Below are 17,420 nucleotides of genomic sequence, written 5' to 3' on the forward strand. Positions count from 1 at the left end.
CAAATTTTCATGAATTTTCCCCATTACAGTTGGCTTTTGGAAGGGAACCAAATATATCCCATCTTAGAATATTTGGATGTGTGGTATATGTCCCAATTGCTCCACCGCACTGCACAAAGATGGGTCCCCAAAGAAGGTTGAAAATATATGTTGGGTATAAATCTTCTTCTATTATAAAATATTTAGAACCTATGACTAGAGATTTATTTACGACAAGATTCGCTGATTGTCATTTTGATGAATCGGTGTATCCAATATTAAGGGGAAAACATAAGCAGTTGAAAAATGAGATAGATTGGAATTCATTGTCACTATCTCATTTAGATCCTCGAACAAGTCAATGTGAGCAAGAAGTTCAAAAGATGATTTATTTATAGAATATTGCAAATCAACTATCGGATGCATTTACTAACTTTCCACGGGTTACTAAATCGCATATCCCAGCTGCTAATGCTCAAGTTCGAGTTGATGTCGTGGTAGGATAACTTGTTCAGGCAAATGAGTCTAGGTCACGCTTAAAATTGGTTTCAAAGATAAAAATCCCCGAAAAAGGAAATGAATAAATAATCAAGATGATCATAATTTGGAGGCAAGTGCTCAAAAAGAGCCCAGAGACACAACAAATGGTGATACCACCAAGGAGGTCCAAGTACCTAAAAATAATAAGAATGAAAAAATCTCAATAAGTTATGTCTCGACAGGAAAATGATGGAATCGAAATGATATTGTGGTTGATAATATATTTGCTTATAATATTGCCATTGAAATAATGCAACAAGATAAGGATCTTAAACCAAAATCTGTCGATGAATGCAGACAGAGAAATGATTGGCCAAAATAGAATGATACAATTCAAGTAGAGTTAACTTCACTTGAAAAATGTGAAGTTTTCGGATCAATAATCTGAACACCTGAATGTGTCAAGCCAGTAGGGCACAAATGATTTTTTGTGCGTAAATAAAATGAAAAAGGTGAAGTCGTAAGATATAAAACACGACTTGTAGCCCAAGGTTTTTCACAAAGACCTGACATTGACTATATGGAAACATATTCCAATGTGGTGGATGCAATTACCTTTAGATATCTAATGAATTTGGCAGTTCATGAAAAGCTTGAAATGCACTTAATGGACGTAGTCACTGCCTATTTATAGGGCTCATTGGACCACGACATTTTTATGAAAATTTTCGAAGGGTTCAAAGTGCCTGAAGCATACAAGGATTATCGAAAAAATTGCTCAATAAAGCTTCAGAAATCCTTGTACGAGTTGAAACAATCAGGGCGAATGTGGTACAATCGTCTGAGAGAATATTTGCTAAAAGAAGGATACAAAAATGATCCAATTTGCCCTTGTGTCTTTATGAGAAGGTCTGGATTCGAATTTGTCATAATAGCAGTATATGTTGATGATTTGAATATTATTGAAACTCCGGAAGAACTTTCAAAGGCAGTAAAATATTTAAAAAAGGAGTTTGAAATGAAAGACCTTGAAAAGACAAAATTTTATCTTGGTCTACAAATTGAACATTTTACAAATGGGATATTTGTCCATCAATCAACATATACTAAAAATATTTTAAAGAGGTTTTATATGGATAAAACACATCCATTGAGTGCCCCAATAATTGTGAGATTTCTTGATATTAATAAAGATCAATTTGGACCTCATGAAAATGATGAAGAGCTTATTGGTGTTGAAATACCATACCTTTGAACAATTGGTGCATTAATGTATCTTTCTAATAATTCTAGACCAGATATCGCTTTCTTAGTAAACTTGTTAGCAAGATTTAGTTCTTCCCCAACGCGCAGACACTGAAATGGAATTAAGCATATATTCAGATACCTCCGAGGGACCATTGATATAGGATTGTTTTATTCAAATGAATCCACGTTACAATTGATTGGTTATGCAGATGCGGGATATTTGTCTGATCCCCATAAAGGTGATCGCAGACAGGCTATTTATTTACGTGTGGTGGTACAACTATATCATGGCGTTCAACAAAGCAAACTATGGTTGTCACTTTTTCAAATCATGCGGAGATAATAGCCATTAATGAAGCAAGTCGAGAATGTGTTTGGTTAAGATCTATAACTCAACACATTCAAGAAACATTTGGTCTTTCTTTGAAAAGAGACGTTCCAACAATACTGCATGTATAGCTCAACTGAAGGGAGGATACATCAATGGAGACAGAACAAAACATATTTCACCAAAATTCTTTTTCACTCATGATCTTCAAAAAAATGGTGAAATAGATGTCCAACAAGTTCATTCAAATGACAATTTGGCAGATATGTTTACCAAAGCATTGCCAACTTCAACCTTTGAAAAAATGAGATACAAAATTGGAATGCGTCGTCTTCGAGATATTAAGTAATGTTTTCATCAGGGGGAGCAAAATATGCGCTATACTCTTTTTCCCTTAGCCAAGGTTTTGTCTCACTGAGTTTTTCTGATAAGGTTTTTAATGAGGCAGCACTCAAGGCGTATTATCAGATGTGTGTACTCTTTTTCCTTCATTAGACTTTTTCCCACTGAATTTTTTCTAATAAGGTTTTAACGAGGCACAACATTTATGGGGGTTCAAAATAACTACTATGTATAATGTTTCTTGTAAAACTTTTAATGAGGCACATTACACATGAACTTCACCCTTTTCCCCTAATCCCATTAATCTTTCTTTTCTCCTAACCCAATTAATCACCTTTTACCCAACTCAATTATTCATCTTTTAGCTTTGTAAATTTGGTTATAAATAGTCATGCCAAAGAATGAAAAATACATAGACATTGATATATTCTCAACTATTTCTCTCTCTTTTATTGTCTCCTTTTCTTATGTTACTAAATTAGTTTATTTTACAACAAATCAAAACTTGTTTATTTATATAGAAGGAAATACCCACCGCCATTTATATTACTTGACTCTCATTCTAAAAATAGTTGTTTTAATTTACTTGTCCAATTTTTGAAATTTAAGAAATTTTTAATTTCTTTTTATTTTTACCCTTAGTATTAAATAACTGCATAAACTAGAAATACTCAAATTTAAGGTTTTAAAATATTATTAATAATGTTAGTTTAGTAAAATACACCACTAATTAATTTTCCAAGGGGTGTCATATATATCAAGAAGAGTCAAGTAATATCAAACGTATGGAGTAAAATAGTGGAGAAAAGAAAAAATATACGTATACATAATATACACAATTAATTCATATTATATTGAAATAAAGATCATAAGAATAATATTAAATTTTTTGATAAATTCTTAAAAATATTATTCTTCTTATAATGTTAAAGAACTTAAAGAAAAAATTATAAATATCTATATTAAAAAGTAAATTCTATATAATATGAAGAGATATTAAATAGATGTGATATAACAAGGGTAAAATGGATAATGCATAAAATAAAGGGGAGAGTTTGATTATTATTCAAAGTTGAGAGAGGAGTTTGATTTTAAAAGCAAAGTTAAGGGTGAAAAACTTTTATTTTTGGAGGGATTACACAAATCTCAAGTGTTAATTACATTTTATTCATATTCTTTTTCAAATTATAAAAATTCCTTAATTTTGGTGGAATTCGAATACATCCTTCAACATTTTAATACATCGCCTCTCGATTTCGACTATATCCTTCAATATACCGATATATCGCGTCATGATTTCAGATATGTCACTCAACGTCGTGATACATCAAGTAAAATGATGTATCTAATCGATACATCTTGTAAAGTGATGTATCCAGAAATAGGAGAGTAGGATTTTTATAATTTTTCAAACGGTAAAAAAATAATTAAAATATGATAAAATAAATTGTGTATTTAGATAACTTTCCTTTATTTTTTAATCTAAATTTTTCAGCCCATGTCCTCCATTTCTTTTCCATGTGCTGCTGCCTTCATTTTTATTTTATTTTAAAGATCCAATACAAGATTGCAAGAAAAATAAAACAGTGAAATGGTGAGATAATGTCCATAACTTAATTTTAAAAACAGAGAAGGATCAAAATATGCTTTCATATTATTTGAAATAAATAAAAATGTCCTCTATTTATAGTTTGATCCAAAAATATCTTTACTATTGATAGTTTATTCCAAAAAATGCCCCTATTATTACAAAAGGGGTCAAAATTGACCTTTTTCGAATATATATATATATATATATATATATATATATAAACAAATTGTGTTCCTTATTAAAATATTACATTTAAGCAATTCTATTCTTGTTTTCTTTCTTTTTAAACCACTTTAAGTAATAAAAATGTAGGAATTTTTTTCTTTTTAATCTAATTTTATCAATTAAAATAGAATAATTTCATGTACTATAAGTTTTATCGGATAATATATGTCATATATATAAGATCATAATAAATTCATCATTAATTTTTATCAATAACGATAAAAAATAATTATAATAAAATAAGAAATATTTTTTTTAATTTTTTTTTTCTAATTGAAGTTGAATAAACATTTGCTAATAAAGAAAATATTATTGGGAAAAATATGCGTTCAAAAAGAAAATGAATAATATATTTATTTGAAAAAGGGCATTTTTGACCTATTAAATAAAAATAAGGACATTTTTAGACTAAAGTATTGACTGTAAGAGCATTTTTGGACCATACTATAAACAGAGGGTATTTTTGTTCATTTCACATAGTTTAAGGGCATTTTGATCCTTTTCCGTTTAAAAAATTATTTGATGTCATCTTGCACTTACCTCCTTAGCATTCAATACAAGCATTACTAAGTAAGCAATACTAATACACTTTGTGAAGCATTATTTTTATATATTCTATCAAACGATTCCGTATTAATTATATATAAATCTAAAACTCCTATCAAACATTATATTAAATAATATCATACATAATACATGAATTATTTCTTTCTAATGTACTCTAGTACTTTACCAAATGACCCTAACTTATAAAACATGGATAGTTTTTTTCTTTTTCATGTATTACCTCAAGTTTTATAGGAAAGTTTTTGTGTGTATTTGTCACACCTGAGACTCAAAGGGCGCAACTGGCACCTAATATCAAAACTCAGACCTAGGCCGACCCTGCTGAATCATTTTCTACTGGCGCATGATAGCCACACGTAATTAAGAAAACAAACAAGTATATCTCGGCCTAAAAATAAGTCCTCGCTTGGCAAGACCTATGTCAACAGCTCAATAAAAGAAATAGTTATTTCCAACAGTTCATATAAATAAATAGCCAATTAGCACACAAGTCCTGATTGGGCCGTCGAGACCACCATGATCTCTATACAGAAGCTGAAAGCAGGTATATATCAGGACAATTCATCAAACAATTATTAAGCCTTAGCAAACCAACAAACCAGCCCAATATGAACATTTACGTAGCTATACGATCCACACACTAGTTTGCAAGCCTCTAAGAGTAGTAAAGCTTGGCGGGATAGGGCTCCGACCTAGCTAAAACTATATACAACAAAACCTAACAAATCTCAGAAATTTGGCAGCTCCGAAAGAAAGGGGCTAGCCAACCTGCTAAAACTCAATCGTGCTGCTAAGGAGGTCTATCGGGACATGCACGCATGAATGCATTGCCTCTAGGCAATAGAACGTATCGAGTATGAAAGGAAATAGACTAAATGGGCAGGTATCATAATATACTGAAAGTAATCAGGTAAAGAAATCAAGAATATGATAAGCATACTGACCTGCTTCAGAATCTAAACATACCAAAATAATCAAACATCAACCTAACCAAGCTCCTATAAGCTTGGCAGGTATAAACAACAAACAAGACCACCTACCTAGGCCCCCATAAGCACAAAAGGTGTCAATACAGTCTATATACTCCTATCTGTAGTCCCCTAGTCTCGTAGGAAGTCATATAGCCCTCTTAGGCAATAATATAGGTAGCACATAACCCTCTTAGGCATCAATATAACCTCATAGTCAACTCATAGCCCTCTTGGCAACAATATAGCCCCGCAGGCAATACATAGCCTTCTCAGGCATCAATATAACTCCATAGGCAACTCATAGCCCTCTTAGGAAGCACAATAGCTCTGAAGGCAGCACATAGCCTTTTTAGGCATCAATATAGACCCATAAATATCACATAGACTTCTTAGGCAACAATCACATTCATGCAACTAACCACAATAAGCCCAAGGGCAACAATAACAAAAAACGAGCAATTTAGCTATAAACAACCTATACGAATAACCTTTAAGCCATGCCCAACATATGGTCTCTACTAATAGAATATGAATTCTGACAAGGGAGGATTACAATAACTCGGGCAACCAACAACCCACAATTTTGACTACAAGTATTACAACGCTAACAACAACCTTTTCGTATTGCTCCTAAGCTTTAATAAAACATGTCAAAAAAAGAAAATAACCTTAACATACCTTTTTCGACGCTTAGAAGTGTTCAATTAACCTCTTTCCACACCCATGTAATAGTACAATATTGTAGAGGCTAAATTAGTATGCAATAAAATAAGGTGACATGATAATCTGACAAAAGATACAAATTTTCATCAAGAGAACTACTACTCGAGATCTAAAGTAGCCATAAACCAATTAAAAACCTTCTTGCCTTGATATACACCCTCCTTATAGCACAAAGAGAATTTTATATGGGCAGTACCCCACTGCCACAACACCCAAGAAACTACGCCATGAAATTCACGGGGCAAACTATGCCAAAGTGATGAGCTCACGATGTAGAGCATTTTTGACTAAAGATCCAAGATGAGATTATCAATGTTTAGGAATGATTAGGAGGTAATTTCTCTGATTTTTTTGGGGGCTTCACGAACTGGAATGAATTAAATTGGAGAAGATACACTTTTATAAAGCTCAATCGACCTAGGGGGTCCACTTCACGTGCCTGCTTGCGCAATCTTATGAAAACATGAACATCTCCCTATTCTGAAGTCGTATTGATAAACGGCTTAATACGTTGAAAACTAGACTTGTAGACCTTCGATTTGATAGGTCTTGGTCCCCATAACTCTTTATATATTGGGAGAAAACTTCCTAGATATTTGACCCAAATTTCAGAGAAATCCTTATAAAGGAATTTACGATGATTTCGCCAACTTTTACTTTGCAATCCGCTAGACTTCAAAACTTAAAATACGAGCCTTGAATACTTAAAATGTGATATATCACATAATTTTAATTTATTAATTACTTTTTATCTAACTACGAATATATGAGTTAATTAGACATTTCAAAGAGTCGGGTGTTACAGTTTTATATATTACAAAAATTATTGCATACCCACAAAATTTATTTTTATTATTTTCTAATGCTACTTGTTTACCCGAACTTCCAAAAGAAGACAGAGGAAGGAAATATATGAATGAAACTTTGCTCAAGATTCAAAATTAGGAAAAGTAAGATGTTGGGATATTTTAATTAAAATATACGTGGCATTAAGTCTTCCTTTGAATTTACCATTTAACTTCAATCAATCAAACAAGTTTAATTTATTCACCTTAAACGTCAAATAAAGGAAATATCCTCTCTACCGCTAATATATAAGAATAATGTCGGTGCACATGTTGTTCTTTTTAAAACAAACTTATAAACTATAATAGATTTATTATTATTGTTATGTTTTTAATTACGATAAAAAGTTAAAAAAGTTCACGATGAATAATATTGTTATTCGAAAACATTCTCTGTAATTTTGAGGTAAAAATAAGGTCGGGATATATTTTATCTTTTTCAGAGGTAATTTTATGAAAATACAGTAAGGATCGTTTGATATAGTGTATTAGAAAAAAAAATACAATAATACAAGAAGTTTTAATACATGCGTAGCATGATTAAAAACACAATTGCCCCTCAATTTATTTTCCACTTTTTTTGACTATATTTGAGGAGAATATTTTTGTAAACAATTTTTTTGACGTTTAAAAACACAATTGCCCCTCAACATTATTCTTAACACCTTATCAAATGACCATAAATATATTATTGTTATTATTAAATATTATTTTTATAAAATAATTTGACAGTAATTAATTTTCCCACTAACTTTTGTGAGACTCCACTCTTCTTATTTCTTTTTTAAATATATCTTAATTTTTGTTATTCTCGAAAAAAATATATATAAAATATTCTTAATCTTCTTCTCAAAATCCTCTCTACCATGTCAAATCAACGGTAACAAATAACCATCAAATGAATATGGTATAGTAAACGAGGTTGCTCTTCTCTTCGAGATTTCAAATTTAAGTTCTGAATATAAATAAATTTTTGATAGAAAATATTTATCCTGAAGATCTACGTAATGCGAATTTAAAATAATTAAATGTTAATACAAGTATCGAATATTTGGATAAAAAATCCAAAAAACAATAAAACAAATAAAGGGTACTTTTGTCACTTCAATTTGTCTTTAACTTAAGGCAACCAATCCCCCCACCCCCAACTCCCCTCCTACCCTTTACAATACTCCCCCATCTTCTTCACCTCCTTCATTATCACTCCACTCCTCTGCTTTCCCCTGTTTCCAAGAACCCCAAAAACATTTCTCCAAAAACAAAACAAAAAAACCCCATCATTAAGCAAATTATATTACTACTATTACCATAAAAAAACATCAAAAAAAAAAAAAACACCATGAGAACCACTAACCATTTAATAGGTCTATTAAACTTCTTCACTTTCTTAGCATCAATTCCAATTTTAGGAGGTGGAATCTGGCTAAGCAGCAAAGCAAACAACACAGATTGCTTAAAATTCCTTCAATGGCCATTAATAGTAATTGGGGTTTCAATAATGGTTGTTTCTTTAGCTGGATTCGCCGGTGCTTGTTACAGAAACACTTTCTTGATGTACATTTATCTATGGGCAATGTTCTTTATCATTGCTGCTTTAATTGGATTTGTCATTTTTGCTTATGCTGTTACTGATAAAGGTTCGGGTCGACCCGTTATGAACCGGGTATATTCGGAGTATTACTTGCATGATTATTCGGGTTGGTTAGAACAAAGGGTTACGAGCCAAAGCTACTGGGAAAAGATTAGTTCATGTATAAGGGATTCACATAGTTGTGGGAAGATGAGGAGGAGTTCTAATGGAATTCCTGAGACTGCTGAGATGTTTTATTCAAGGAAACTTAGTCCTATTGAGGTAAGTCATTATCAAGATTCATGTTTTTTTTCATTCTGACGATTCTGTCTAGATCAGTTTCTGCGTACCTCGAATCAGTATACATAACTTTTGCTTATTGACTTGGGCAAATAAAAAAGAAATAAATTTTTATTTTTGAGTGATTCAAACTTACAACTTTAGAAATGAGGTGAAGGGTGATTAATTTGAAAGTGGGATGAAAACTCTTTTTTTTTTTTTTTTTTTAATTCCGTTATGATAGTAGTGTATATATATTAGTTTGTGTTTGTGTATATTTCATTGGATACAGAACTATGGATATTGTGTAGTTATGTCCATTATATTTAGGCAGATGGAAAGAAATTATCTAAAGTTTGAGTCTGAAATTTTTTAAGATTTACTTAAAAAAATATTTATGTTATGAGTTTATTTTATGCTCGAGTTTCAACTCTTGAAAATTAAGAACATCTAATTACATTGCATTTTACTCTTTCGCAAAATTATTCTATATAAATTTAAATTAATTGGATCAATAAATTTTTAATAGGGATGTCTAAAAGCAATAAAATAGGAGTATCTATTGTGAACAACTTTTGGAGGAAATGAAACTTTTAATGTGTTATAAGATAGTATTAAATGATGTTTTTTTTTTTGTAAAAGTTTTTTTTATTTTTTTTGCATTTAAAATTATAAGACACTTGTGACAACTTTTTTTTCACTTAACTTATGAAATAAGATTAGGAAGGTCCTTGGAAGGCAGTATAGATCTGTTTTTACGGAAAATAAACGTTGTGCCACAGCAACAGTACAAAGAATGTTTCAATTTTCTATGCTTACATTATTTTCTCCGTTTATTCATTTCAATTTACGTGATATTTTTTTATTTTTTTAAAGTAACCCACAAAAAGACTTTTTAAAAAAAATTATTTAATGATAATTTAACTTTTTTATTTTATCATTAACGAGATCATTTACGATTATAATTTTTTATAATTTATTTCAAATGACAAATTTTTGATCTTTTTTTCTTATATTCTATGGGCTAATCAAATACTTTTATATAAATTAAAACGAAAGAAAATATAAAATTAGTGACTTGTGAATTGCAATCAAGTACCCGTTGTTTGTTTCTGCCAATTTTTTTATTTTATTAATATCCTATATTTACATTAAGCTATATCAATTTACCATACACGTATGTTTGAGGGTAGAAGGCTAGTACATAGTCTCGCTATTCTTCCCTATTCGTAGGCGCATTAGCACATTACAATTCCTTGTGCTCTCATTTCTGCTATTTCTGTTACTATTTATTACTTTCAGTACTTGTGATTATTTTATTTTATCTGTGATGCCTTCGTTATTTATTTTCCTATAGCGCTTTGAATTTCTTAATCTTATCTGACCCCCTTTTTATGTCTTTTTTGAGCCGAGAGTCTCTCGGAAACAGCCGTCCTACCTTGGTAGGAGTAAGGTCTGCGTACACTCTACCCTCCCCAGACTTCACGTTGTGGGATTTCACTGGGTGGTTGTTGTTGTTGTATGTTTGAGTATGTGAAAATGTGATAAAAATTTATATAATGATGGGACAATTTAACAATATCTCAATTGTCGTTTAATGAAATGATACCTCCTCCACACTTTTAAAAAGTAGAACAATGCTTGCAATAAAGTGATATTTTTGGCCAAAGATAAAGACACATCTATTTTTTTTTCCTTTTTAGTTTCATACCTAAATTATTGAAAGTGTGAGTTTCATACTTAAATTATCATTTTTTAATTTAAAAAACATATTTTTCTTTTTTATTCCACTCTGTGTGTGCACTACACTCTCTTTTTCATTTTAAAAAAATTGTTACATCACACTCCACATAGACAAAATAAACCTAGGCAAAAATTAAATAAATTTTTAGAATAAATTGTTACATCACTCTACCACTTTTTCTCACCATACTCCCCCTGCTCCCAATTTTTTTTGTTTTATTTTTATTTTCTAAATTTCTTTAATAAAAGTTTTTTAAAAAAATTCTTACTTGATCTTCTCCCCCCTACAAATAAAAATTTAAATATTATTTTTAAAAACTTTTACCCCGCCACACTTAATCCTCCGCTTTCAATTTGTTTCCTCGTTTTGTGTTAGATACATACACATGAGTGAGAAAAATAACTTTTTTTAAAAAATAATTTCTTTTTTGGGGGATAGAAATACTTTAGTTTTAACTTTTAACTAATATTAATAATTTATTTAATTTTTATCAATATAGAATATTTTAGCCATGTGGTAAAAAAAATTGAAAAATAGAGAGTGTAGAGAGAGTGTATTACACACACCATTGAGCTGTGTTTCTCAAACTGAGAAGTGATAGTTTTGGTATGAAACTCACGCTTTCAATAGTTTAAGCATGAAACTAAAAAAAAAAGGATAGTTTAATTATGTTTTAGACATTTATCTCCATAATTAATGAATAGAAGAATGGTGACATGACAACTCAAAACAATAATTTTGCTTATAAGCCAGACATGTTTTATGTGATAGAGATAGGTTGGATTATTATTTTTGCTTTAATGCTTTTTATTGAATACCCTTTAAAAATCTCTGTATTTTTCATTTACACTTAAGAAAAGAAAAACTTTTTCTTTTATACTTTTTTTAAAAAAGAAAACTTTTTGCCTCTTGCCTTTTGGTTTGACTAGCTTCTGCTGTTGCTTTCTAGTTTCTTTTGTTTCCACTTAGATTTCTTCTTTTTCTAAATCAGTGATGTTTTGCACCCTTGTAACCTAGTCGTCAGTGCAGTGGATTGAGACCTATAAGACTTAGGTTTAAGTTCTAGAGAATGTAAAAACACTATTTGATTGTTTCTCATATGCTCAATTCTAAGTTAATAAACACTATTTGATTGTTTCTCATATGCTCAATTCTAAGTTAATAGAATCACCCAATACTTGGATTGTATTAGTGGGAGAGTAGCAGATATTTCGTGAAAATTAATTGAAGTATGAACAAGTTAATGCAGACATCATAATTATTAGAAAAGATGGTGATGTCAGGCTTTAATTTGGACACACTTTAATTATTTCACCCGATACTTAATTATTTCGTAACTTTATACGCTAAAAATGCACACTTTACTATTTCACTGGATACGTGTTACTTTCATCAATACATGTATTACATATATCTCATGACTTTGTACACCAAAATTTATTATTCAGATGAGAAGAATATCACCCGATATTTGTTTTTTCACTTTCATTAGAATTTGAATCTTGATCTGTCATAATTTTTATTCACTTTATTAACCATTTGACCATACCATTAGACATGTTGGAGTGATGGTCAATAACACCTTCCATGCCCTACTCCCTCACTTTCCCCTGACAAAACATGTGTCCTCATTAATATTATCCCATAATATAAGTCACACCTAAATTTAAATATGCATATAAAATGAAATTGGCAGATGGGTCATCCTTTAATATATGTACCATCCAAGAAAATTAATTGCTCCAATTTTTTTAAAATATTTATGATCACTTCTTTGATAAGTTTTAAATTCAGGGCAAAAAACTTGGTAGGTGGTCGGCTTAAATTATCAAAGTTTTGCTAATTAGGAAAAGAAATGGCCATATGGGCAATTTTTTTTATAAAGTGGTCCTACCCAATTGAACTATACTAGTACTAATTTTTTTTTATATGCTTAGGTTGAAAAATACTATCAAATAGGAGACTTAATAATATCAAAGTTAATACATATATAATTTTCTAGAATACCTCCTACCAAACGACCCTTTAGAGAATTGTACAAACAATATCTTCCAATGTATCATGGATCAACATGTCAAGAAAAGTATTTGTAGTGCATGTTTGTTGCAAGTCATAATGTTTTCACGAGGGAAAATTACGCGAATAAGCAAGTATATACTAGTTAATTAGTTAATATAGCTATAGTGTAGCTAATTTATAATTCGCCACTAACATTTAACGTTAATTATGATTAGTTTGTACAATTTGCATGTTTGTATAATTTGAAATTTTGATAATATAATTTGTATAACTTTTGTATAATTTAATTTTGATAATATAATTTGTATAATTGCTTAAAGTTTAGATGTTTGTGTTTGTATAAATTCGTTATTTCGAGTTTATACAAAAATAACTCAATTATACAAACTTGCCCGTGACTTATACAAATCCGCAAATTAATATAAACGAGGCAGCTTAAACTATAGCTACAACCCGTAAATATGCAAACTGTAGCTAAGGAACTAGCTATTTGTCTTTTCATAAAGGGATTTTTTTTTCAAAAAAATTTATTGCTTCAATCAATTTTCTAGTAATTTATGGTTCAAAAAACATCTTTCACTGTTAATGTGAATGAAGGACAGTGTTTACTACTTTGATGATGAAGTGAATGAATGACTATACTTGATTGAAAAAGATAGGGGCCAAACATGTTTAAGAAGACTCCAATAATAGGGGCCACATTATTTACATCTTGATGGGCTAGTGTGTCCATGTGTGTGTTAGATATTTCTAGTCCAATTTTTGAACTTCAATAAGTATCTATATAATAAGCATATATCTATTCCAGTTGCAAAATTTTTGTTCAGGGTTTTAAAAAATAAACAAGTAAAAACAAATGAAGAAGTCAAAGAGATTCAACTTCTACTATATATACAATGGAAAGTAATTTTAATCTTAGATACACAATGTGATATTTGCTGACCCCACTTGTACCCATGTGGCTCCGCCGCTGATCTAGCCTACGCTAACAGAACCCCTCCCCTTTCTTTCTTGAGTTGGACTTGTTTGAACTGGTAATGCTAGGGCAATATATATCCGGTCGCGGGAAAGTACAAGCATTCATGCATGTGGTACATCATGCATAATGCAACTATATTACTTATAAGGCAATATGTTTGTTCCACTTGCAAAATATTATATTGAAGTACATTCTTCAACAATAGAATTGGTGAGTCTCTTAGTTCATATTGTGTGTTGAATTACTACATATGTAAAATGATTATACATTCTTCAACAATAGAATTGGTGAGTCTCTTAGTTCATATTGTGTGTTGAATTACTACATATGTAAAATGATTACTGCCCTCGGAGGCAAATTTAGAATCTAGAGTCAGTGAATTTTGAATGAGTGTGATCGTATTATCTGATACATTTTGAACCTTTTTTGTGTGTATATATATATCGAGTTGACAAGCAATATGTTTAGTTGAAACGCACATGAATGAATTCACTATAAATTTGCTTCTCTGACGGTGTTTATCATCTGTGGCTTATCTAGAGCACAACTTATGGCTTCGCGGAACCCAATATCTTTTGATCAGATGTTGTATATCTCTTTGACTGTGATGTCAGTTATTATTGTATATTAACTTGAAGTCATTGTAGGAATCCATAAACTTCAAATCCTAATTCCCCATCTCCTTACTGTTAGAGAAGAAAGAACATATAGCTTTTGACAAAATATCAATTTTTTTTACAATGTAGTCTGGTTGTTGCAAGCCTCCTACAGAATGTGGCTATGTTTATCAGAACGAGACGGTTTGGATTCCGGGAGGGGGACTAGTCGGAGCTGATCCAGATTGTGTTAAATGGAGCAATGATCAAGAACAACTCTGTTACAACTGTGACTCTTGTAAAGCTGGTGTACTTGCTAGCCTTAAAAAGAGTTGGAGAAAGGTGTCTGTCATCAACATTGTCATATTGATCCTCCTGGTGATCATGTATATGGTTGCCATCGCGGCGTTTAGGCACAACAAACGGATCGATAACGATGAGCCTTACGGAGAAACCAGGATGGAGAAGTCTCAACCTAGCAGGATACACTTCTGAAAGAGTCTGTTTCCACAACTACAGAGTAAAAGTTTGAAATGTATTCTTGTGTTTGGTAAGTTTAGTAGTCTTTTTTTTTATAGAAAAAACAAAATATGCTTTGTTTATACTTCTACTTTCTCATTTTCTTCCCAATAAAACAGACTGTAAATCTTGTATTCATTGTGCTGTATTTTCATTTACTAATTTTACAGAACTATCTATGTTGGGTTTTGAGGCTGTTTTGGTCCCCCTTTAGTGTAGCAAGCTTGCAAACTTGTTATGAGATTTGAGTAAACTTTTGACTTTTGAAAGTGTGGCCCAACAGTTACTAAAATAGGTGAAAATTGTGAAAAATTAGGATTCATAAAAATACTGAGTAGAGTTATTAGGTGTGGACAAACTGAATTGAACACTGTAGTTCTGAAAAAGAATTTCATTACTCAGAATAGAAGCCTTACATGCAGATCTATAATGTAACATGTAAGTTTATGTGAACAGTCATCCGACGGAGGTATGAATAACGAGGCCACCCACAACTTTCTCCCTTCCTTCGTCCATATGTTGGAATAAGATAAGGCGTGTGGTTCACTTCAATTGCTCAATTGCCTCGTTGTACGGTGCTTATGACGTGTTATAGAACCTCCATCGTGCCGGGAAGGACGACCAAGTAGTGCATAGCTAATGGCAAAGGAGCCGATTCAACATCAACGACTTCGTGCCGCATTGGAGTAATCCGGTGGCGTAGCCATATGCTAGAAGGATGGTTAGTTCAACACCCTTAGTTGAAAATTTATATTATGTATATATATATATAGAGAGAGAGAGAGAGAAAATTAGATGAAGTATATATATATATAGATCAAAAATTACTTTTCATGCATATATTTCTAATCTTGAATACCTTTAAAGAAATTTTTGACTTCGCCACTGGAGTAATCCAATATGTGGTTCTGCACATTCCACCACTTCTTTGTTCATTTAGGGTCTGTTTGGAAAGCCACTTGCTAATTGGAATTGGTGTAATTACTAGGTTAGTAATTACTAGCCTAGTAATTACACAGTCTAATAATTACGATGATCTGTTTGTTTGTCACAGTGTCATTTCAGTGTAATTATAATTATTCTATTTGGTTGCACAAGTGTAATTACAAGGTTATATTAAATTTTAAAAATAAAAGTTAATTTTCTAAATTTAAAATTTATATTAGACAAATAAGGATCTTTATAAATGATATTAAATTAAATATTAATTAATAAACATATGTTCTTAACTAATATTATAAAAAATAATTTATTTATATTTTTTAAATTAGTATATTTTAAATAATTTAATCAAATAAACTAAAAGTATAAGATTTTTATGAGCATCATGAAATGTATGTTGACAAAAAATTTATTATGAATATAATGTCATAAAATTATTAAAACATTGACAAAAAAAATAATCTATCAAGTTTAACTAAAAAATAAATGTTTTGCAATGTGAAATACCAATAGTACTAAAACAAATGAAATTGAAAATGTGACATAAATCCTAAATTCAAAACAAAAATTTTAACATAATGCTCTTATATCAGATTTTAACACAATGTACATAACTATGATTTTAAAAATTAGAATACTAACAAGATTATTTTTAAAAAGAAATAGAATAATAAAAATAATTTTTTTAAAAATTGTAGAAATAAAAAATACATTAAAATAAAAAAATATAAATATAAATAAAAGAAGAATTTTGAAAATTTTTATGTAATTACACCAATTCCTTACCTCCCTTGGAATTGAAGAGTGTCATTACTCTCCTTCAATTACACCAATTCCTCTCTTAATAAGTAATTATTTAGTCTACCAAATATACCAAAGAGTCTAATTACATTAAATTACACCAAATTTCAATTATATTATGACTTTCCAAACATGCTCTTACAATATTATGAAATGAGATAAATCGACTCTTATTTTGAAATAAAAAAATAATATACAAACTTGAAATTGTTGCAAAAACACATTAACCTTCTTATACATATTTATAGATTACAAAAGGCAAACCATAGTATGTGATCACATGATCTCTGACGTAATTTGTGAAAAGAAATGCCATTGTATTGAGGAGTGATGCCCCTGTCCCAGCAGACAGCCATAAACAGACTGTCATTTCGATAATAGTACTTTAATTATATTTCCTCCGGATGGTCATTTTTAACTTTATACGATAATTAAAAAGTTATTAATATATTAAATTTTTTTCTCATTTTGTCTTTTGTTTATATTAATATAATATACATAAAATATAAAAATAGCTAGTATTAAAAATTATTCATATTTAAAAGTCATATTAATTATATGAATAAAATAATAAAAAATAATTAATTTTATTTTAATTTAATAAGTGATCGAGTAAAAAGCAAAAAGCAAAAAAGCAAATGTTTTGTCGTTGGCATGCTCTTAAGTGCACGT

The 17,420-nt window shown here is 30.3% G+C and overlaps 1 protein-coding gene across 2 annotated transcripts; it reads left to right on the forward strand.

The window, feature by feature from the left end:
- Positions 1-8,461: 8,461 nt before the first annotated feature.
- On the forward strand, positions 8,462-15,712 carry LOC129902896 (tetraspanin-3-like). Of its 2 annotated transcripts, XR_008770166.1 has the most exons (3): positions 8,462-9,151; positions 14,637-15,036; positions 15,462-15,712. XR_008770166.1 is itself a non-coding variant. In XM_055978340.1 (2 exons), exons 1-2 carry the CDS (start codon positions 8,639-8,641, stop codon positions 14,979-14,981), a joined length of 858 nt encoding a protein of 285 aa, XP_055834315.1. In that variant the 5' UTR covers positions 8,462-8,638; the 3' UTR covers positions 14,982-15,197. The 2 variants fall into 2 exon arrangements, 1 of the variants encoding a protein (XP_055834315.1); XM_055978340.1 differs by lacking the exon at positions 15,462-15,712 and having other exon boundaries at positions 14,637-15,197.
- Positions 15,713-17,420: the final 1,708 nt, after the last annotated feature.

Source organism: Solanum dulcamara, chromosome 9, assembly GCF_947179165.1.
Source record: "Solanum dulcamara chromosome 9, daSolDulc1.2, whole genome shotgun sequence".
NCBI classification, from domain to species: Eukaryota; Viridiplantae; Streptophyta; class Magnoliopsida; order Solanales; family Solanaceae; genus Solanum; species Solanum dulcamara.